Source organism: Saccopteryx leptura, chromosome 2 (genome assembly GCF_036850995.1).
Source record: "Saccopteryx leptura isolate mSacLep1 chromosome 2, mSacLep1_pri_phased_curated, whole genome shotgun sequence".
NCBI lineage: Eukaryota > Metazoa > Chordata > Mammalia > Chiroptera > Emballonuridae > Saccopteryx > Saccopteryx leptura.
This window is the reverse complement of record NC_089504.1, coordinates 293,163,277-293,188,276: the sequence shown is the minus strand read 5'-3', so window position 1 is coordinate 293,188,276 and position 25,000 is coordinate 293,163,277. Positions and strand designations below refer to the sequence as shown.

At 36.1% G+C, this 25,000-nt stretch overlaps 1 protein-coding gene across 5 annotated transcripts in view; it reads right to left on the bottom strand.

Moving 5' to 3' along the window:
- Nucleotides 1–25,000, bottom strand: part of FOXP2 (forkhead box P2) — a 661,310-nt gene that overhangs the window by 54,336 nt on the left and 581,974 nt on the right. For 4 of the 5 annotated variants that reach the window (XM_066362522.1, XM_066362523.1, XM_066362525.1 and 1 more), the window contains 5 exons: nucleotides 20,946–21,083; nucleotides 19,635–19,838; nucleotides 17,784–17,976; nucleotides 4,275–4,488; nucleotides 2,776–2,880 (listed from right to left, as the gene is read on the bottom strand). In XM_066362522.1, the coding sequence (XP_066218619.1) occupies nucleotides 2,776–2,880; nucleotides 4,275–4,488; nucleotides 17,784–17,976; nucleotides 19,635–19,838; nucleotides 20,946–21,083 (854 nt within the window). The remainder of the gene's footprint in view (nucleotides 1–2,775; nucleotides 2,881–4,274; nucleotides 4,489–17,783; nucleotides 17,977–19,634; nucleotides 19,839–20,945; nucleotides 21,084–25,000) is intronic. The other variant, XM_066362526.1, reaches the window with a different exon arrangement.

Genomic DNA, 25,000 nt, shown 5'->3' with positions numbered 1-25,000 from the left:
ATTATTAAACAAGAATATCAGAAAAGCAAAAGACAAGTCAAAGAAAGTTGTTCAATTATGCAAATGAGATGCAAAACTAACTTTGATTTCATTGGGGAAAATGCACTATACAAAAGGCTGAAAGTAATGGAGTATCAGCACGTTCCCTGATCCCCTAATTTTTGTGAGAAGTGTAGTAATAATTGATAGTTTGCTTTTATTTCAAACCAATGACTAAGTTGTCTGATACCAACGTCAAATTCAAAGCTATAGAGTTTATTTCTTGTGCATTTCAAGAATAAAAATGCCACAATATTTTCTTAGGAAAAAAAAAACATTTATAACAAACACTGGCTATAAAATTTCCAGAGAATAGATAAACAAGAACACTGAGAGCTAAAAACCTTTCACAGCCTTTTGACTTGTCTGACAATTTTTGTGCCCGGACTCTCAATTCTCTCCATTATTACAAAATAAGAGCAAAATCTTCTTTCCAAGATAAATCTGTATTAGTGGTGATAGCTTCTTTATTTCATTTTCTACACAGACACTAAATAAACTGAAATTAATAGAACTATTTTATTTCTTTTCAAATTTCAAACACATCTTAAGAAAAACACAGTACCAGTAAGGAAATGTCATATTACTATTTCATTTCAGTACAGGATGCAGGCATTGGTTCTATTAACAGAAATTATCACAGACCTTAGCAGTGGAGAATCGAAAGCCCATCACACAAGTGAACTAAAGGAAAGGCCTTAACTGCTCTCATTTGTCCTGTCGTCCCTATAAAGTCAGTGGGTTGGGAAAATGGTCAGTCTTTGGAACCTAAGTTGATATTTAATTGAAAGAAAATGCTTTCATATTCATCTTGTTAGCAATGAAAGTATATATAAATATTTGAGATGAATAAAACTGCTTCTTTTCATGTGCTATAAAGGAAATCATCCTGAAAAAAAAGATACTTAATTTTCTTAAAAATTTATTTTGAATTTTGTCACAAAGGACAACTAGAAAGCAATAAAATATAGGATGACTGGGTCAATTCTGCAGTTTAAATGACAACATTGAAGAAATAGTAGCATTAGTCCTCTAAATTATCTTAATGATAAGGAATAATATAACATTTTGATAAAGACATATATCCAAATGAAGAAATTTGTTGTTAAAAGAAATCATATCCCTATATTCATATTGTTGTTGTGTTTTGAGAGAAGAAAGGAGAGAGGGACAGGAAGTTGTTCTGGCATGTGCCCTGACCAGGAATCAAACCAGCAACCTCCACACTCAGAGATGATGCTCCAACCAACCAACTAAACTTTCAGGCCAAAGCTTATTTTTTTTTTTTTTGTTAAGGTAGATAGAGGAAGGAAGAGAGAGGGGAAGGGGAAGGGAAGCATTCATTTGTTGTTCCACTCAGTCCTGCATTCATTGGTTGCTTCCCACGTGTGCCCTGACCAGGGATCTGAACCCTTGTCTTTTGGAATGTGCTTTTAACAAACTGACCTAACCAGCAGGATCTGTCTTTACTTTAACAAATATTACTTCCCTAGAAAATAAAACTTTAGCAAAGTTGCCTAACATTTTAAACACTTTCTTTGCTTAGAAGAGTCGAATCCGCTTCCTATCTAACAAAATGGTAGCTCCCAATGGTCTGAGTACGATAGGAGTGCAAATTTTCATGTCAGGATGTTTTAAAAAGTCATAGCAATACAGGAAGTACATTTTATTTTAATTGGTCAGGAATGAAAGAAGGTTTAAAAATCCTTGTCCAAGTCTTACTGTAATTCTGTTATAAAGTTATTATGATGCCAAGTACTTGTGTCTTGTTAAGGTGCTTTTTCTCTATACCCTGTAGTCTACCATTTGTAAACACATCTTTCTGATGTTTCTGCCAACATCCTGGCAAAATAGCAGTGCAATTTCAAATGAGCTAATTAACTTAATTGTTGATGAAGCATGAAACAGTTCATTCACCCTGTTAGCTGCTCCATGACAACATAAGAGTCTCAGCCTGTGAAGTTACTCATCTCCATAGGCCTATCTGTAGCTCTCTGTTTAGAACTACTGAATAATGGAATTGTGAACGGGAAATGTCCATTAAAAATGCATATTCTCATTTGAAAAAGAACTTCTTAAGACTTAAAAACTAAATTGTCACTGTATGATGAAATTAAGGATACACCAAGTTTTGATTTTCAGCTAAATAAGCCATATAATCTATCATGCAAACACATATCCAGGTTTGTTTATTTATGACTCTGAGGCAACAGGTGTCAATGTGGATAAAACATAATCTTACAATGTTAGCTCCCATAAAGTTTCATTTCCTATTCTTGTTGTTAAATATACATTTTAAATATCATTATTTAAAATAAAGAATATAAAGTATGCAACTTAAATGAGTAAACCTATAAAATATGTCCATTTAAAAAATATATGTATAAATAATATGACTTCTCACATAATTTTACTTGAAATTTTTATTGAAAAGTTGATATTTAAGTGCATCTGCAAACATATTTCCGAATTATTAATGACACTATTTACAGTAGGCTGATAGTTTCATTCACTGAAAAATTTCTAGGGATGATTTGTAATATTCTCATGAAAAGATAGCAAGGTAAACTTCTTGGCCTGACTTTACTAATGCACTTGTTACAACACACAGAAAACTCCGTGTGCCTCACGATGGACCTTGACTTTCTTCCCTTGGCTTTCTTTTGTTTATTTAAAACAATGTGCCTAACTTCCACATAACCCACTCCCTCCCCTAAAAAAAAGTTAAAAACGTACTTTAAAAACTGTCCAAAATCTTCACAAATGCTTTCACAGCCTGGCCACTTGCAAACTCCATGGCCATAGAGAGTATGAGAGGCTCCAGGCTCCTCGTGTGACGAGCTGCAGCAAAGGAACACGGCATCAGATTCATCTCAAAGAGCCGTAATCATTGCAGGCTGCTAGAGCCTGTCGGGTTACAACCAGTGACAAACAGGTCAAAGCAGGTCAATTTAGCTCAGAGCAGTCGGAAAAATTTAATCGTTCTACTGAATAGTTCAACTGCCAAGGCTAGATGATGTTCCAATTAGAGGAGAAACAGAGCCAGAGATGACTGCTAATAAAGGATGAAAAACTAAGAGGACTGTATAATATCATATGCTAATCCTGCCATATGACCTTAATGTAACATTTAAATCTAAATAAAAAAATATATATATTCATAAGTGGTCAAGTGGGAAAAAAACCCTGTATTTTTAAGATATTTATAGGATTTTTGAAATACTCTCTTTAAAGAAGAGCATTAAGAACATTGAAATTGTTCAATATTTACACGTGAACCATATATATTTCTACTAGGCTTAACAGTTGATTTAAAAATTCTACTTTGGAACAGTGTTCATTAGCTATATCCTTTTGCAATTATCAAAGACTTTTGATAAGTGAGTATTATATCAGATAGAGAGATCCTAGAGAAATTAACCAACTTCTGAAATATATAATCATCAAATTAATCTCAACTGAAACAAGCGTGAAAGCATTCAGGGGCATACAATTTTATAATAACGCAAGGTAACAAGAACATTTTTCATGATACTCCAATAAAGACCAGATTCTTCTCCTGTTGAGCAATATGTTAGCTTATATACTCTATGTTACTAACTTTACAGGGCTTGATTAGGTATCCACATGTCTGAATAAATGGAACTAAATGGACAAAAGTACACGGGCTCCTCTTCCAAAGGCAGTCTTTATACAACTCAAATAAAATAGCAACTTTAAAAATTATCTAACAATGTACTTGATATTGGTAATTGAAATCAAGTAATTTTTATTTATGAAATGAGTCAACATTATCACAAGTTTATTTTTATACATTTATAAATTCCATCATATTTACATGTTTAAATACCTATTCTCTGATTTCCAAGCATATGTGTGAAACATGTATTAAGGGAGTTATGTATGCATCTTTAATTATTTGAAATTGGTTAAGTTATAGTCACAGTATCTTAGTCATAAAAATGTACTGACACAATAATTCCAAATGCACTTATTAAAAGATAACCCTTTTCAGGCAAATTACTACTGTACCCATCACACTTCTAGCATTTGAACTTCTTTTTGTAATAAAAAATACTATATAAAATAAATAATCTAAAATAATCTAAAGGTTTCCATTTAGTTTGCTGTTTTGCACATTTTGCCCTGTTAAGTACCAATCATAATTTTCAGTTGTACCGATGGTAAAAGTAAAATTTGGTGACAAATAATAGAATAAATCTCTTGAGATTTACCTGTCTCGCCTTGCATTTAGAACTGAAGACTGTCCATTTACTATGGAATGATGGGTTATTGGTGGTGATGCTTTGGAAGTGGTGGAGGAGGTAGTCGAGGAGGAATTGTTAGTAGTGAGGTCTAGCCCTCCATGTTTAATACCATTGTCTTCCAGACTGTGAACTCCAGTCACTTCTTTCCATAACTGCTGAATCTCGGCAGGACTTAAGCCAGCTATAAAATGAAAGAAAGACCCACTAATATAACAAGGTAAAGTTCACCTGATGAGGTTAGTGTTATTACTGAATTGATGCCAATAATAAAAGTAACGTTACAGCACACAACATACAGTAGTAAGTGACTTTACACCATCAGCACCACAGCTCTTTTCTTGAATAAGCAGTTATTTGCTAAAGACTGTCCATTTGGGAATACTAGGGAGAATAATAATATTCAGAATCATATCAAAGATTAAATTTTAAAAATCCAGCAATTTTTATTTGAAAATTAAACTATTCAACTTTTAACATAGGTTTTCCTTATTGGTTAACAGTAAGTTTTTATCAGAGAAAAATATTTGGAAATAAATATAAAAGGAAATGAAAACAAAAAGTGAAGTAAGCGATAGTTAACATAAATGTCAGGAAAAAAAACAATAAACACTCAATTAAATATAAAAGTATATTTGACAATTTTCCAGTTATTTTGATATTTCATTTTGATAAATCCAAAATAAAATGGATTTCATTTTGAGGTCCTGAATAAGACAATATGCTTAACTATATGAATCAATTAAGTAGATAATATCTAAACTTCTTCATTTTATGACTGATAGAATGAATCCACTTCTCATTTTAAAAAGCTCCCCCTGGTTTAGATTATGCAAATTAACTGGTATATGAAGAATGAAAATAGAAAAGCTAGGCATAATCCTTACGTTTTTAACTATAATTTTCACAAGTAAATCAGAAAAAGCTAAAAACTATGTGATTCCATACATAGGTGGGATACAAAATTGAGACTCACGGACATAGATAAGAGTGCAGTGGTTACTAGGGGAAAGAAAAGGAGAGAGAGGGAAGAAGAGGGGTAAAATGAGGCACAAATATAGGGTGAAGGAGGATGATTTGATTTTGGGTGATGGGTATACAACATAATCAACTGTAAAAATGATGTGGAGATGTTTGCCCAAAATCTATGTACTCTTGTTGACCAATGTCACCCTGTTAAATTGAATTTTCTAAATATAAATAAATAATAAAAAAACTAAAATTTTCAAACAAGTAGTTGAAAGACTTGTTGTTTACAGTATTTACTTATAAAATAATACGTTAGTCTTTATATACCTTATGTTCCTCAAGCCTCACTACATTACAATGGAGTTGATATTTTTAAAACTTTTTTGTTAAATTTCTTGGGTGACATTGGTTAATAAAATTATATAGGTTTCAAGTGTTCCATTCTCTGACATATCATGTGCATACTGCATGTATGTTTGCCACCTCAAATAAAATCTCCTTCCCTTACCATATATTTGACTCTCAATACTCTTTTTTTTGTGACAGAGAGAAAGACAGAGAAAGGGACACACAGGGACAGACAGACAGGAGGAGAGAAAGATGAGAAGCATCAATTCTTCATTGCAGCACCTTAGTTGTTCATTGATTGCTTTCTCTTACATGCCTTGACAGGGAGGGGGCTACAGCAGAGTGAGTGACCCCTTGCTAAGCCAGCAATCTTTGGGCTCAAGCCAGCAACCATGGGGTCATGTCCATGATCCCATGTTCAAGCAAGCAACCCCGTGCTCAAGCTGGTGAGCCTGCACTCAAGCCAGTGACCTCGGGTTTTGAACCTGGGTCCTTGAGTCCCAGTCCAATGCTCCATTCACTGTGCCACTGTTGGTCAGGTGACCCCGATACTCTTTATCCTGATATTTTTCTTTTAACCAATTTATGGGTAAGGAAATAAAGTGGATACAAGATTCAAAAATATACCCAAGGTCACAAATCTTATATTCAATAAAGCTGTGATTTAAATTCAGGCAGTCTAACTTGCATACCTTTGTTCTTAAAATATTGTATTAAAAATATTAAAACTTCTGATAAAGATATAATGAGAAATGTAGCTGTAAGTATAACTGCTGTCATTTATCGAGCATTTACTGCATTCTGGTGCTTTACATTCAAAATCTCAGTTAACCTCACCTAAAATTAGAAATCATTACATTTCACAGGTGAGAATGTGCTGGCTCACAGAAATGGAACATGTTACCCTAAATCACTAAATTCAGAATTAGTGGACAGAATTTAAACCTAATGTCCAAAATCTTTGTTCTCTTTTAGTATATTTATCTACAACATATAACAGAACAATAGAAGTGCTAATCAAACTATTTCTCCTCTCACAACCCATCATACATTTACATCAGATGGTACAGTGATGCTGATTGATCAAGAAGTGTGTGGTCATGGAATGGGATGGAACAAGCAGGGAAGAGTGGGGAATGGGAACAGAATGTGATGATGATGAGTGAACCTTCTCCCTTTCCCCTGCAAGTGGAAGAATCACTGATGTATATCAGTGTTTTTCAACCATTGGTCCACCAAACATTTCGTGCCAGTCTGCAAAAGAGTTAACCACCCTGATGCATGAAGACTAAAGACCCCATGATCTTAGTTGAATTCGGTTATGCTCAGGTACAACAGCTTGTATCACGTTGCACTATTATGCATGATAAGTTAACAATTTATTTGTTGTGTGTTTTTCCTTTTCCAGTGGCTAGCTCATCAGTCCCCAAGTATAAAAAGGTTGGAAGCCACTGAACTAGAGATAGTGGTAAGTAGACCAAAGTAAACAGAAGAATTCTCATTGCTCCAACCATAACTTCCGGTCAAATTATCCATCCTAGTGGTAACTCTAGATTGTTATACCTGCTATACCCATCACCATTCTTTATGGAGAGTTTTGATGAGACCTATCATTGTGGTGATTCTGGCTTCTTGTGATTTTAAGACTGAGACTAAAGAAAAAAATAGGATAACACAGGATCCAAAGTTGTTAAAATTATTTTATTATTTTTCTATAAGAAAAGAATGGTTTAATAAAGTAAGGTATTTCTATTACACAGGAAATAATTTCTGTATAAAGATAATTATAGCTTTCATTTTAGCTTTAACCTAGGTTTCTGAAACTTTTCTGACTACAACTTTTTGATTACCTGCCTGTATGTGTTAGGTTTTCTAAAGGTCAAACTCGATTAGCAAATCATTTTTTGTAATAGTATCACCTTGACTTCTGCATCAAAAATACCCTCATCTCACCTGCTACCTCTCTGCTTTACCATCAACTCTTGCCTGGACCACTGCTATATCTTCCCAACAGTCTTCTTTCTTATAGCTGGCCTTCGTATTATTTACCCTTCATGTGTCAGTCAAATTTTTTCTCTTTATATGTAAATTAGGCCATAGCACTTCCCAGGCAAACTCTTCAATGGCTTTCCAGAAAACTTAGAAGAAAAATTTAAAAAGAGAAAAGAAACAACAACAACAACTATACTTTACTACAGCCTATGAGATGCTGGCATTTATCACCTGGCTTTTGTCTGTGTCTCTGACTTCATCTCTCTCTTTTTCTCTACATTTCACTCTGTTACACTGGCCTTCTGCTGTTCCTCAAATGCACCAGACATTAGATACCTTTCTAGCTATTGCTCTGGGCTGTACCCATAGCCTGGGCCGCTATGGGTGCAGATGTTCCCATGGCCTCCTCCCTCCCTCCACTTACATGGTCCAAGCATCAGCTCCTCTCAGAGGTCTTTGACCACACTGTCCACCACTGCTACTTCCCCCGCCCCGCCTTCTATCATCCTCTATGACATTATCCTACTTTATTTTTCGTTTGCGCATTTATCACTCTCTGAAACTATATTATTTAGTTATGTGTTTTGCTTAGCATCAGTCTCCCTCTACAATGATTTAAGCTTTATAAGAATAAGGATTTCTTATTTTACCAGTATATCCCTATGTGCCCAGTAGTGAGTTGTTGGTGTCATTTTTTTTTAATTAAGTGAGAGACAGGAAGACAGAGAGACAAACTCCCACATGCGCCCTGCCCAGGATCCACCCAGCAACCCGGCAAGCCCAGTAGAGGGTGATGCTCCACCCATCTGGGGCATTGCTCCATTGCCCAGCAACTGAGCTCTTCTTAGTGCCTGAGGCAGAGTCCATGGAGCCATCCTCAGTGCCCTGGGCCAAACTTGCTCAAACTGTTCAAGCCATGGCTGCAGGGGAAGAAAGAGAGAGAAGGGGGAGGGGTGGAGAAGCAAATGGTCACTTCTCCTGTGTGCCCTGACTGGGAATCAAACCTGGACTTCCACACCTCGGGCCAACACTACCACTGTGCCAACCAGCCAGAGTCAATATTATTGACTAACAAATTTATAAAGCTCTCGAAGACATCTTAGTTTCCACGTAGAAGTTCTGTGGCTCTTAAAAAGCATTCTGTTCATAAGCACTGCTGCTCTCTATGGCCAATTTCTAAAGTATTATAAATGATACTAATTGTTTCTAACAGATTAAATGGCTAATAAATTTTTATATATTGACTAAAGACTCTTAGGTGCTTTTAGAGACCATATCAGTTAAACATGCTAACAATAATTAATTTTTTGAATTTTATTAAAAATTTAGGTAACTTAAGTATTTATTTTCCTTTTAAAAGCAGATTTTCATTATACTAGTTGTTTGTATTGAAAATTATTGATATCAGCATAACAACAAATACCAAGCACATAACATTTGATGAATAAATAACTATTCACTATTAAAATAATAATTCTTAATCTAAAAAAAATAAAAAGGAGAAAAGGCACTGGCCAGTGGCTCAGTGGATTGAGCGTTGGCCTGGTATATGGACTTCCTGGTTTCAATTCCCGATCATGGCATACAAGAGAAGTGACCACTCACTTCTTCCCCACTCCCTCTTCCTCTTCTCTCCCTCTTCCCTTCCCACAGCCAGTGGCTCAGTTAGTTCAAGTGTGGCCCTGGGCACTGAGGGTAGCTTGGTTGGCCAGGGCATATCCGCCTCAGGCATTAAAAATAGCTTGGTTGATTTGAGCATCAGACCCAGACAGGGTTGCTGGATAGATCCCAGTCAGGGCACATGTGAGAATCTGCCTCACTATCTCCCCTCCTCTCACCTAGGAAAAAAACAATAGGAGGAGATTTTTTTTCTACGGAAAGGGACAGAGTATCCTACTAGAAAGAGATTCCTGTTAGCAGGAGTGATTCCCATGGGTCTGCATACTAGAATCACTTGGGGATATTTCAAAACTTCCAATGCCCTGGCCACAGTTCAAACCAATTAAATCACAATTTCTAGTGGTAGGACTCAGCAATCAGTTGATTTTGAAGCTCTACAGATCATTCCAAAGTGCAGATAATTTAGGGGGGAGGGCATTTTTTTTAAAGTAAACTATCACACTGTTTATGAGACAAAACTCTCATAAACAAATTTGCTTGGCTATTTTCTATGGATTCAAAACCATGAAAATGGAACAACTAGTCAAGCAATTTTGTTCAATATTGAAATTTCTGTGAGTTTACATGTTAGCATGTAGCCTGACCTGTGGTGGCGCAGTGGATAAAATGGTGACCTGGAATGCTGAGGTCGCCGGTTCGAAACCCTGGGTTGGCCTGGTCAAGGCACATACAGGAAGTAACAGCTATGAGTTGATGCTTCCTGTTTCTCCCACTTCTCTCTCTGTCTGTCTCTCTCTCCCTCTCTTTTCTCTTCTTTTTTTTTTTTTTGTATTTTTTCTGAAGTTGGAAAGGGGGAGGCAGTCAGACAGACTCCTGCATGCGCCCGACCAGGATCCACCCAGCATGCCCACCAGGGGGAGATGCTCTGCCCCTCTGGGGCATTGCTCTGTTGCAACCAGAGCCATTCCAGTGCCTGAGGCAGAGGCCATAGAGCCATCCTCAGCGACCAGGCCAACTTTGCTCCAATGGAGCCTTGGCTGCTGGAGGGGAAGAGAGAGACAGAGAGGAAGGAAAGAGGGAGGGGTGAAGAAGCAGATGGGCGCTTCTCCTGTGTGCCCTGTCCGGGAATCGAACCCAGGACTCCTGCATGCCAGGCCGATGCTCTACCACTGAGCCAACCGGCCAGGGCCTCTCTTCTCTTCTTAAAAAAAATCAATATGTTAGCATGTAAAACATTTCTGAGATGACTAGGAAAAAAGAAAACTTGAGTCTCTTTTTTAACTCAGTATTTTACAAATCTATTTTAGGAAAATATAAAACTCAATGAACCCTTTCAACAATTGCAGTCATTTATTTTAGTCTTAAACACCAGGCATAGGCTTAGGATTCATCAAGTGATCTCCAGCCCAGGCCTCTTCCTTAGATTTCAGGCTAGCTATTTATAACCTTAACAAATTTCTGAAAGCTTATAAATTCAAAACTAAGCTATTTATACAGCCCTTCTGACCCCAACTTACTCCTTCACTATGTCTCTTCATCTCTTTTTATTTACAGATACTTATACAGTGCTTCTGACATGCCAGCCACTTTCCTCAGTGCTGCACACATGACAACCAATCTAATACCCCAAACCATGATTGTTTCTGCCATTGTTATTATTGTTACCCCCACATTAGAAATGAGGACACAGGCACAGAAAAGTGAAGTAAGTTGCTCTAGAGCTAATATAAGCTCCCTCCCATTTTGAGATCAGTGCTCACCTATTTCCTTTTCAGGATGTCTTCCCTGACCACCTGTCTACAAGTTCAACTCCTCCCATTCCCTACTGTTAACTTTATTTCTTCTTATCCTTACTTTACAATTTTTCTTCTTATCACTATATACAGAGTGTCCGTAAAGTCATGGTGCACTTTTGACCGGTCACAGGAAAGCAACAAAAGACAGTAGAAATGTGAAATCTATACCAAATAAAAGGAAAACTCTCTCAGTTTCATACCTATTCAGTAAAGTTCGATGTGGGCTCACACACAGATTTTTTAGGGCTCCTTAGGTAGCTATCCCATATAGCCTCTACAGACTCATCACTGACTGATGGCCTACCAGATCGGGGTTTCTCCACAAAACTGCCGGTTTCCTTCAACTGCTTATCCCACCGAGTAATGTTATTCCTATGTGGTGGCACTTCATTATAAAAGCGCCGATATTCACATTGCACTTTGGTCACGGATTCGAATTTAACGAGCCACAGAACACACTGAACTTTCCTCTGTACCATCCACACCTCGACTGGCATGGCCGTGGGCTGCTCCGCTGTATATGCGGTGTTACATCATCATCTGCACATGCGCACATGCTGCCACATCATCCTACAGAAACTGGGAGGGTTTTCCTTTTATTTGGTGTAGATTTCACATTTCTATAGTCTTTTGTTGCTTTCCTGTGACCGGTCAAAAGTGCACCATGACTTTACAAACACACTGTATTTTACTTATTGTATGTGTTGTCTGTCTTCTACACTAAAATGTTAAGTTTTATGTTGGCAGGGATTTTATCTGTGTCCCCCACCCCCAGTGAATGTCTGAAGTGAGTGAAACCTCAGTGAATATTACTTAAAAGAGTTATTTACTTGACCAGAAGACTAGGGTACTGGCAAGCATCACGCAGGAATCACTGGGCCAGACCATCGGAGAATGAGAGTAAACTTAAAATCTTAAATGAAGATTATTCCGGTTTTCTTAATAACTTATTTCAGAGATATATACATATACTACCAGTACTTAGAAATTACATAATTATGTAATTTAAGAATTCTATGAACACATGAAATTGAGAAAATCTATTTTATTTTTTGAGGATGGTTTGCACTTGCTTTTGTTCACTGCCAACACCACAAATAAGCACTAAAAGGTTTGTTTTTTGAGGAGCTGAATTAATTAAGAAATAAATTCCTGATAAAATTGTATTTAATATCATAGACACAGCAATGAAATATTAATTCTCTAGTTTTGAAATCAGAGTTTGAAGTAACAACTGGGTGCCGAGCACTGTGCTAAGAATAATTAAAATTTTAATTCATAACTTGATTATACATCCTAAGGGCACACAAGGTTTAAAAATCTCAATGGTGTTATTTATTAGTAAAAATTATCTTAACAGCTTTTTTCACATTCAAAAATAAAAGGTTCTTTTAATGTCACTTCATTTGTTATGTCTAGTGACTAGTTTTCAATATTAAATTAAGCATTTTATACATTATGATGTAAAGTCTACTGTGAAATTTTAATTCACTTTATTTAGTAGCACTCTGCTATTTTCTAGGGTTACTTACAATTAGAAGTAATAACAGCAAATTTTGGTAGAAGTATTAATATTACCCATATATTTTATTGAACCAATTTGATATTTAGTAATTTGAATTATTGAAATAATATTGTGTAATTTTTAATTTTCATGTTAAATTTTACATTTTGAAAACTAATATGCACAATGGCAAAATAATTTTTTGCCTTCTCACAGAGAAGGGCATACATTGCAAAATTAAATTTCCCGGCCAGCCCTGACTCTGGGTCCTCGGTTCTCCTCTCCAGAGCAGCCATCCCTCTGGCCCCGGGCTGTCCTTCAGACACCTATGTGTTCATACGTAATGGGCCAACCCTAACGTATCACTGACTAGGGGCCTACTATGACTCGTAGGTACTAAGCCCATCTTTAAAACATATGTATAATGAAGGGTGCACCAAATATATATTTGGTTTAAATGCTGAATTATAGAGAGTAAAAATTGCTATTTGGTGAAACTGAGAGCAAAGCAAATATTGATAACAAGATGGAGCTTCTGGGATACAAGAATACATCTGATATAAAAAAAATTCTTCTTATGATTTTAACATTAAGATTTTTATAGGCTGCATTTTTAAAGTTTTGATATTTTGTTACAGAAACAATAAATTTTCCATTTTCATCATCATGAGATTTTAATGTGGCAAAGTTGACATTCAGCTTTTTAGTCTTCCTTCAAGACATAAAGAATTGACAAACACAAGTTTTTTTCAAGTCTCATGGCCTAAATGAAATTACGCATGCTAGCTCAATAAATAATTCTATAACAATGCAAATTATGATATAATAGAACCTCTATCTTTCTATCTTTTTTTATATTTTCTCAATAACTAATTCAACACATTTTTAATATTTCCCAATGTATTTAATTATTTATGTTAGTTTTATACATAAAAGTAACAGATTCACAGGTAACTGCTGTTTTTACCTGTGATAATAAATACATATATACTTCTGCTCACTGATGGAGTTTAAGTATACAACCCCCCCAAATTTTTCCCCTCTAAGTTACAAATAGAAGACTTACTTGTTTTTGAATACTGAGATGGTAATGATAATTCTGCATGACAAGCATTGTTCACATTATTGGGGCTGTTTCCCTGTTTTTACAGTGATGATGTATGTAAGCACATGATCATAGAATAGGAAAATGGTCAAGGATACTAGAAGTGATACTGAAGTAGGCATTTGGCTATTTAGATTTCCATAAGCAAAGAATGAAGTCAGAACCAAATACTGATTTTGGATAAATACTGATGCCAAAAACAACTTCAGCACATTCTTTTTTTTTTTTTTTTTTTTGTATTTTTCTGAAGCTAGAAACGGGGAGAGACAGTCAGACAGACTCCCGCATGCTCCCGACCGGGATCCACCCGGCACGCCCACCAGGGGCAAAGCTCTGCCCACCAGGGGGCGATGCTCTGCCCCTCCAGGGCGTCGCTCTGTCTTGACCAGAGCCATTCTAGTGCCTGGGCAGAGGCCAAGGAGCCATCCCCAGCGCCCAGGCCATCTTTGCTCCAATGGAGCCTTGGCTGCGAGAGGGGAAGAGAGAGACAGAGAGGAAGGAGGGGGGGGGGGTGGAGAAGCAAATGGGTGCTTCTCCTGTGTGCCCTGGCCAGGAATCGAACCCAGGTCCCCCGCATGCCAGGCCGACGCTCTACCGCTGAGCCAACCGGCCAGGGCCTAAAACAACTTCAGCACATTCTTAATTCAGCATAAAGCACACTATTATACATTACTTCAAAATATTTTGTTTATTATTCAATAGTTCTCTGATTCCAAGCTGTTCTAGTTCTACGAAGTATAAGTTCAAAATAGTGCTGCCTCAGTAGTTAGCATTCCTTGTTTGGCCTTTTATATTGGTAATAAAACATTATGTTTTAAATAACTTTTTTTAAATTAAACAAGAGGTAGGGAGGCAGAAAGACAGACTTCCAGATTTGCCCTGATCGGGATCCACCTGGTAAGCCTTCTACAGGGCGATGCTCTGCCCATCTGGGGCCACTGCTCCGCTGCTTGGGAATTGAGCTATTTCAGCAGCTGAGGTGGAAGACATGGAGCCATCCTCAGCACCCGGGGCCAACTCACTTTAATCAAGCCAAGGCTGTGGGAGAGGAAGATAGAAAAAAAGAAGGAAGTGAGGGAGGGGTAGAGAAGCAGATGGTTGCTTCTCCTGTGTACCTTGACTGGTAACCGAACCCAGGACTTCCACACTCCAGGCAGACGCTCTACTGCTGAGCCAACTGGCCAGGGCTTTTGAATAACTTTTATAAGTTCAAAAATATGTAAAAAGTTGAAATAAATAGTTTTTAACCATGTATATTGAAGTCCCTATAATCACAGTAAACCTATGAATATATTATGTATTGGGATACACTGACTTCTAATTTATATCAACAACATATTAAAGTGTAAAGTATACACACAACAATCTTCTATTTTCTAACCTATAAACTATGGTACTGGGTCATGAAAATGTGTGTCTAAATAATTACTAGTTGATATATAAACTATACTATCTATGAAGTAAATAGCTTTATATTTAGTAGTTTATTTGAGATTGATTTACAAATTCATATTTTTATTTGATTTCTGTATATCTACAGTCACTCTATACACAGAGAATCTAATTGACTGTTTTACATTAAAATCTAATATTATGGTAATATTCATTACTCAAATGCTTGGTATTTAAAACAATTTACTTTAAAATGGTAAAATACATTTTATTAATTTACAATTTAGAGAAAAATATGAGTGTATCTCCTACTGTTATCAAACTTATCTGATTCTCATATACCAATTTTTATACAGTTGAAAAAAGTTTTACCTTTAAAGGCAGCTCAAGGAAGTTATGTTAAATCATGGGGATTAATACTTCAAATATGAGATATTTTTCAGAATGCAATGAGAATATTATCATTGCATATCAATCCTACCAGTTTTCAGATGACTCTTACTTGTGGCTATCTGTCAAACAACCAAAACCTGGTACAAAGTGCACTGGGAAACTATAAAAAAATATTTAAAAATGTTTTTCTTTGATCTGAAGTAACCAGTAACTCAGGCAGAAATGATTCATGGCTTACATTAGCTAACCAATACTTCTTCACTGTCTCTGGTTTTGGGATCCCAGCACAGTACAACAAAGTCCTGTTTTCATACTGTAGTTGGTTTATCTGAAATCTGACTGTGTTTGGCTGATGGGGATCCACAGTGAAACTTTCACACTTATTCATCTAAATAAATAATGAAAAACACAATAATGATTTTCATCTTTTTTGTTTAAAATATAAGTTTTCTGCTCAAACACAGATATGTTTTCAGATATCCTTCCTTTCCCTAAAGATTCTTTATGTTGTGTGTCTTAACTCTTTGGTATCTTATGGCGAGTGCAAATAAAAGGTAAAAAACGTAATTCTATCAAAAGAGAGTTCAGAGATAAGTTAAAATTTTCATTTGAAAAATATCAGAATGGTTATATTATAATAAATTTCCTTGTTCAGAAAGATAGTTTATATGCTTATTTTGGAAGAATCTAGTTTAACAAATATATTTCAAGTAAGTTATATATTGTTTCTATAAACATCTAAACTTTCTTGAAATATTTATTTGAATGGTTTCTATCAAACAAAGTCATGGTAAATCATGTGTCTCTGTTGAGGGGTTTCTGATATAATTAAATCCCAAATACAGATTATTATTCAATTTTACTAAAAAAAATTAATGAGATAATTTTTTGCTTCTGTTTTAGTGTAATTTCTACCAAAGATATCCATGTTTGAACTAAATTAATTTATAAACTTATTTCTTCATTTGTTCTCAAATTATATTATATTCCTAAGTAACAATAATTTGGTTCTTGTTTATTTGTTTTTGTTTTTAGTGAGAGAGAGAAAGAGAGGGATAGACAAGGACAGACAGACAGGAAGGGACAGACTCAATTCTTTGTTGCAGCTCCTTAGTTGTTCATTGATTGCTTTCTCATGTGTGCCTTCACCAGGGAGTTACTGCAGACTGAGTGACCCCTTGTTCAAGCCAGCAACCTTGGGCTCAAGCTGGTGAGCTTGCTCAAACCAGATAAGCTCACGCTCAAGTTGGCGACCTCAGGGTCTCAAACCTGGGTCCTCCGCATGTTAGTCTGACACTCTATCCACTGCGCCACCACCTGATTAGCTCATAATATTTTTAACTTCATGTGGCAAAAACAATGATTTTGTGCATTTAAAAAATATTTTACTTGCCTAATTTTAATTTTTGTATATTTAAATTTTATTTATTTTCTTCAGTGAATCCTTCAGTCAGAAAAAGGCATAGCAAACACTATTACAATGTAATCCTTGTGTAACATAGAAAATAAACAAAAAAATTTCATTTGGATTAAAGTTTGTTCTAACAAAATACAAATTAGGATATGCTTTTATGAAGTTTAATAGTATATGACTTTTAATTACCTCTATGGAGAAATTTAGCACACAAAGAGCCATTCTGTTTATTTATTTTTTAACCTAGACTTCTTTCCATTATCCAAAAGTTAAAAGTCAAAGGATAAATATACAAAATTATATTATTGTATGGTATTCTATTATTATATATATTGTATTATTGTATTGTCAAAGTACATCCAATGTTTTCTTTTGTCAGAAAATAAACAAGAACACAGCTGACAGATTTTTAAAGGTATAATTTACAATGTATGCATAGGTAATATTATTTTAGAAAAAATAGGATCAGTCTGGTTCCACAGTGTGTGATGGGATCTACACAGCATACATAGGACAGTGCTCTGTAGAAATACATAGAGCCTGTTTATATATGGAGGTTTCAATGTGAAAATCAGGAGCTTCTACCTTTGTCTGATCGGTTGTCCACAAAACTCAGCTCATTTATGTTAAATGCAGTGTTCTTAGCCGAACCACTAAGCCAGGTCTCTGCAGGTTTTCAGTGTCTGTTTAATAGTGCTTGGATTGTGTTGCCCTTACACATTATTTTCTGCCATATGACTAATAAATACACATTTAATATCTAACAAAACTTGAAAGCAGGGGGCAGTAAAATTTCTGAGTCTCAAAAAACTGTGTCATACAACCATGTTAATCGTGTTTTAATAGTCAACTTGAAGGTCATGAAAACAAAATTCTCAAGGTATGAGGCAGAGAGGCTGTGAAATGGGAGAAAGTGCATTAGAAATGCACCCCGTTTCAAATGTACCTTGAGGCAGCGATTGGACAGGAAGCGCCGCCTGGCCAGGTGGGATGGAGATGAGTCCCTGACGCTGGAGGCTAAGCAGATGTTGCTGCTGCTGGAGCTGTTGCATCTGGAGAAGCTGCTGCTGGAAGACAAGCTGTTGGGCGGCCAACTGCTGCTGCTGCTGCTGCTGCTGCTGTTGCTGCTGCTGCTGCTGCTGCCGGGACACAGTCAGTCAGCACGGCAACACGGGCTGCACACACAGACCCCACAGAAATACGTGCCCCTCTCACCACCCGCTCAGTTCCCAAGAGCAGAATGTACAGGGTTTCTAGACTTCTGGTTGCCTTTCATTCAAACAGAGAACCAAAGAACCTGCATTGTGAGAACAGGCGAAGGTCCAGAGAAAGTGCGGAACAAAGGCTCTGACTTTTTGAACAAATTGGCTTATTGCAGATGGTAATAAATTCATCTAGGCCATAGGGGTCCCCAAACGTTTTACACTGGGGGCTAGTTCACTGTCCCTCAGACCTCTGGAGGGCCGCCACATATATGCTCCTCTCACTGACCACCAATGAAAGAGGTGCCCCTTCCAGAAGTGCGGTGGGGGCCGGATAAATGGCCTCAGGGGGCTGCATGCAGCCCGTGGGCCCGTAGTTCGGGGATGCCTGATAGGGGATTCTAGGCTAAAAGAATAACAGTTTATAGGAAGCCAACTTCAGCAACACTCCTTTTATTCCAACTGAGTAAGTTTGATCTGCAGAGGTACATAAATGTGGTCTCCAGTGAACTAGGAGTAAACTGGGCTGGAGCCCTCACAGGATAGGCCTGTGCGCTCTCTCTGCCTTCCTCTCCTTGCTTGCTGTAATATATAATAAAGGTTGAATGATGTTCAAGGCAAAGAAAGTGCCCTTATTATAAGGAAAAGCGTATCTTCCAATTTTGTGAGGCATGACAATACAAACCCGAGTTCTTTGGACTCAGGAGGTTTACAAAAAGGAAGTCACACCTCAGAGAAAGACAAGCCGCTGCGGAAGACCTTTCTTTTCTAGTTTGGGGAAAAGAAACTTCTGATGCGCTCACTGGAAAACAGACTGCATAATGGAACAAGTCATGAGGATTGTCCAAAGCCTCCAGAGAAATAAGGGAGTAATTTCTATTCTGTAGTTGATGGCTGTCTGAAATTCTATTCACAAATCCAAACAGAATCAAAGCCTCGGGAGGTCAAAACTGTTTCCTGGACGTTTGCATAATGGCAGCTTGAAGACACCGGCTCTGATACCTGCTGACCAATTTAACTACTTCAACATGTTTTGTTTGTATTATGTTTATATTTGATGCAGTTTGCTGACAAGTGCAAGCTAGGCCTGAGAAGCCAGCCTGTCAGTTTGATTTATGAGCATATCAAACTGTAACTTTCTACACACCACTCCAAACCTACAGTAGCAGTTCATTAATCAGGGGTCCGTGACTTTGAAATCTGTGCTCAACCAGTTTCTCCCCTAGGCCCCACAACCCCCAACAATAGGCCAAATTTGCATGCATGTTCTCTGAGCCGCAGCGCTGGGAAAAATAAGGTCCCCTCACCAACTTGGATTCTCGATCACTGCGCCGCTGTCCACCACACAGTGTGCTCCCTGTGTCCTGACTCATTCGTGAACATTAGACAACAGCACCAGTGCATTGCAACTCTCAAGTTCCAGCTACAGGAAAGGACAGCAGGACAGTTCTAGTCTCGTTATATGTAAGATCAGTAAAAATGTTTGATAATGCATCTTGGACAGCAAAAGCCTGGTGATGGGGAGATAGATCTGAGACCACCCTGCCTCAACACCGGGGCCCCTTGCTCCACACCAGGGATCAGCTTGAGCCTACCTCTTTCGTTTGCTTTCCAGGGTGCTGCTGCTGCTGCTGCTGCTGCTGTTGCTGCTGCTGTTGCTGCTGCTGCTGCTGTTGCTGCTGCTGCTGTTGCTGCTGCTGCTGCTGCTGCTGTTGCTGCTGCTGCTGTTGCTGCTGCTGCTGCAAAAGCTGAAGATGTAACTGCTCTTGCTGTTTCTTGTAAAACTCTTGTAGTTGTTGCTGAATAAACCATTTTGACTTTAATAAATAAAGGCAAAAGTTTCACGTATTACAAATCTCCTAAACTCTTCTAGACTGGCATACGGTAGAGTATCCAAAAGATTCTCCTCACAAGAACCACAAAAAATATGCATTGGATTCAAGGAGACAGATCTGCACGCACTTTTATCCAAGGCAGCTCTGAAATTTTCCAGTCCAAAATCCAAAAACATCCTAAACAAAAGTGTATAGAAAATCTGTATTGTAAAGGGCCAGAGCCAAACAATTACCCTAAATTATTACAGTTGATGTCCCAATAGCATATAAAATAGGTTATACTCTACCATTTATAAGGCCCAAATACATAGCTACAAAGAATCAGGTTGTTCAGTTCTTATTGGAAAAGTCTTTTTAGTCCATCAGATGTACAGAAGACTGTCAGACAGAATTATCAGCAACTGGCTTGTGGTCATCAGCATAGAAGATAGCAAAGTAATTAAATATATATATATATATATAGATGTTCAGGTCAAGCAATCATTTTCTCAGTGATCAGCAAGTCTATAACATAACGTCTCCTTTGTATATACAATGATCTCTGTATTAGTTTTGTTGTTTTTTAAAAAGATACATTTTATGCGACTGGCTTAGCTGTTTAATTTTGTTCTGATAAGTAGATACTTCTTAAACACAGAACATATTTTGAAAAAAATGTTGGGTATTACCTTCCCTATTGTAACAAAATAGCCAGTTCAAAATTCATACTTATATGAACTTAAGAAAGTGCTTAAGTGTTCCAAGTTTTAAAAGAAACAATTATCTATGTCTTTTACACTTTTATTGGCTTGTCTACAAAGCAAAAGTACCTAAGCATTTGGGTATTTAAACACTGTTTTATTGCATGTCACAATTATACCTCTCTCTGCTCTTATTCACCACCTCAGTGAATCTAAAAAGACCAAGGAATCGAAATGTTCTTATGCGACTCTAGAATCAAAACACTACATTTTCTAGCATGCTGATTGCTTGTCCCTCCCAATGGAGACCAAATATGCCCAGGATGCTGAGGATATGGGGAGCATACCTGCTGTGCCATGCTAGGACACCGAAGCAGGTAACCCACATTACCTGCTGCAGCATGACCGCCTGCTGCTGCTGGAGAAGGGCTTGGAGCTGTTGAGGAGACAGGACTTGCTGCTGCAGGATCTGCTGCATTTGCTGAGGGGTGATCACCTGGGGAGTCATCATGGCCACCGACACAGGAACCTTGACAGAGACAGAAAGAGAGAATGTGGTCACAACCAGTGTCTGGGAACAGATTTCACAGCTGTATGTCATCTCTAATAAATTCTTTAGCGATGCTGACTGATGATTTTATGTAATATTTGTTATATTATATAACAGTTTAATAATAATATTAAAGTGCCACAGTTTTTAGACACTACCTTTCTAGGTACGTCAGATTTCACCAGACTCTATCGTCATGTTCCATAACTCTAAGACATCTGAGCTTTTACTAACATAGTTACACAATTACAAGCCAGTGTTCTCAATACTTCATAATCTATAATCCCATCAATGTGACAGTGATACAAACAAAATGCCTTTGAACTAGTTTAAAGGTATGGTTAAAATAAATAGTAAAGATTAAACAATAGGAAATAATATATCTATAAATATGTTATCAAAGCTAGTAAAAAGAATGTTTATAGAATGTGCTTACTCATAAAACATAATCACCATCTTCAAAATTATATATATATATCATATAAAATATATAATGATACTAGAAAAATATAATAATATATGAGTACATGTAGTAACTTATTTATGATATATATTTATCCTAGAAAATAGCTACATAAATCTCCTCAAAGAAGGAATCATAGCTTCTTCTTTAAACATTGGATTTCAAGCTAACTAAACTTATACCAAGAAGTAATAGTAATCTAAAGATTACTCAGACTATTTGTTAAACTAAAAAAAAAAAAAAAAAAAGGATTTTGCTTAAATTTTTCTTTCTACCATTTCTTTATTTTCAGTGGTCTGAGAAGTAAAGAGTCAAAAAAAAAAAGGAAAGGAAATAAGGAGGGAGAGATAGAAACAGAAGATAAGGGGAAAGCAAGGAAAATACAGAGTAAGGGAAAGCTAGAGAGACAATCCTAAAGAAAGAGACAAAGGATGTGGAGAGATAGGAAAAAGAAGGCAAGAGAGGTAAACAGGAAAACTGCATAAAAGCCTTAGGTATGCACATGCTAAGTTCTGAGGCGGCTGCACTGTTTGAAAGCATTGCTTGTACAGTAGTACCAACCAGCATGTAATCAAACTTGCCCCTTGCCAAGTTTGCAACCTTTGAAAAAGCAATCATTTTCTTAGAAAAAACAATTCACTTTTACTGTAAGTAAAAGCAAGTATTAATGTAAATAATGTTTCAGAACAAGTTCTTGGGACAACATGTGTCCTTGAAAGCAGAAAATGATTAACAGACATGGCTCACCATTTATTTTAATAGTCCTTTTTACCACAATTTAAAATTTTTAAGTCTGGCAATTTATGTTATAAAGAAAGGAGAAATTAATAATAAAAAGGAAATTAGGAGAAAAAGAGAAAATAAATCAGGGTGGATTTTTTTCCTCTCTCAAGAAAAAAAAATCTTCATATTTAAGCCTAAAAAAGAGCTATGTCTTCTCAATCCCATGCTGATATCTGGAAATATAAATGAAGTCAATCTATTTTGTGGAAGAAAAATAATTACATCACAACAGAAAAGAACTCAAAAGTGATTTTCAAAACTATTTCTGGATTTTTAAAGAACACACTGACATACTTACAGGTTACTATATTTCAATTTATCATAATAAAGGGCATTCTGAAATACATGCTGTAAAATTAGTTCACCCAACAGGTTGCCCAACTGTTCAGTTATTTAAACACTTAATGGTCAGTTTATTTAATTGTTTGTTCTTTGATAAGCAAAAAGCACAGTTAGAACAAACAGTATAGAAGAAACATGTCTATGTATAGAAAAAGCCTCTCTTTCCTTAATCATTTACCTTATATTGTCCCCAAATAACTAAGAATTAAACTGAAATCAAGGGACAGAGAAAGACAGATACATTAAATTTTAAAGAGGCCACCAACCTAGATAAATAGGTAGGTAGGTAGATAGACAGATGATACATAGACAGATGATAGATAGATAATTAACATATATGTAGATCACTAAATAGCTATATACACATAAATACATACTTTCTATAAAGTTTGTCATGTAATAAGAATGTCACACTTCTCTCACCTAACAGCCCTTTATCATTTTTAGCACATTGAGTGTTTTCATTTAATTATTTCTATATCTACAAGTAAAAGTATTTTATGTGTAATGTATAATACATGTTCTTTATAAGAAAAATTTTAGGAATAAAGGCATGCACTTCAAGTGTACAATCAGGTTTCAGTTTGTACAGATTCTATTTCCCTGTAGCTTTTGCTATGGGGATTTGTTGTATAAGCAAATTTAAGCAAGTGTTTCACCTTTGCATTTTTTAGAGTTCACTTTCCCTTTTGCTATAGTTAGATAATTATTTTTTTAATCTTAAATGGCTTGTGTTTCCCTTGCAATTAAAAGTTTATGGCATAAAAATAGCCACATCATTGTCATCCTAAAAATCATATGAATTGCATGTAAGGTGATTTTAAGCAGATTTTAAGCAATTTTAAACAAGTTTTAAGCAGATTCTCTCTATGAAACTGCCATCTAAAACTGACAAAACATAGATGTAAAATACACAGAAAAATAGGCCAAGTAACACACAACCAATTGACCATACTACTTTAGTAAACTATGTACAAAAACACAAATTAAAATGATTATACATGTAGGGAAACAGAACTGCACTTCGTAGGGATTTCTAACATTACAAATAAGCCAATAACATCTTCTCTAAATCCCCATACATAAGTTTATCCAAAATTAAATATTTAAGGCTACTAAAAATTCAAATTATATGAATAAATAAAAAATTAGTTTTTCCTAAAAGTGTCAGTTATAAGTTAGATGTAGACTGCTCAACTGGCCTTGTTTAGAAATTAATTTTCAAAATGCAGAACTCCATTTTAAGTGATTGATTTTAAGTGACATATTTCTTTTATTCCTCCTTCATCATTTTTGTTATTGTCACATTGCATCTTTTTGCTACTATAAGCTACTCTAGGTATTCAATGAATAAAACTTAATTGAGTACATACATTTTTTTGAGATTATGGTACTTATCAATACTTAAAAGGCAAAATCAGCACCAGATTTGAAGGTCTATAGATAACTTTTTAAAATATATAAACCCTAGCAAGTTAGGTATTAAGCTTAAGAAAATATTTTCCGCTAGATATATAATTCTGTCCATGCAAATGTTCTAATGTCCTCATGTCACACATAACTTAGATGTGTGATAGAGAAAGCAGGGGGAGAACTAATCTCAGATATTTTCTGGTGAGAAGGCAAATAAAAATCTGGTTGGGTCTAAGAAAACACGATATATGATGCAGCCATCAAATGAAACTGGAAGGAATAATTTACTTAAATGGGTGTTCTAGAGAAACTGGAATCCATCACTTAAAATCTTTAAGAGTGAAAAAAGGAAGAAGAGTCAATTTGGTTGGTAAAGAATGGTCTTGACTATACTGACAAATCTAAAAGTCTTCATTAGTGATACATCAAATAAGGGTTTTGTTTACACTATTTTTTTTTATTCTTTTTCTTTGGTGGAACAGTTACTGATTTTACTGGATTATGTCTAAGATTATGAAGAATCCAGATCTTTGAGCAAAGTCAAAAATTACTTTACTGCTACTTTATATATAACTAGGGTCAAGCCAAGTATGTATATAAATAGAGGCCATGAGATGTAGTGTTAACTCTTAAAACTGAATTCTACCCCAATTACAATGTTTTTAAAATATAAAGATGTTTCTGTGTGTGTGTGTATTTCTTAATTGAATTTATTGAGGTGACATAGGTTAATAAAATTATACAGGTTTCAGGTGTACAATTCTATAACACATCATCTGTACATCGTATTGTGTGTTCCCACCCAAAGTGAAGTCTCCCTTCATCATCATCTCTTTTCTCATTAGATGAGTTAAGCACAAACCACATATGCTGCTCTAAGCTTCTAAATGTACCT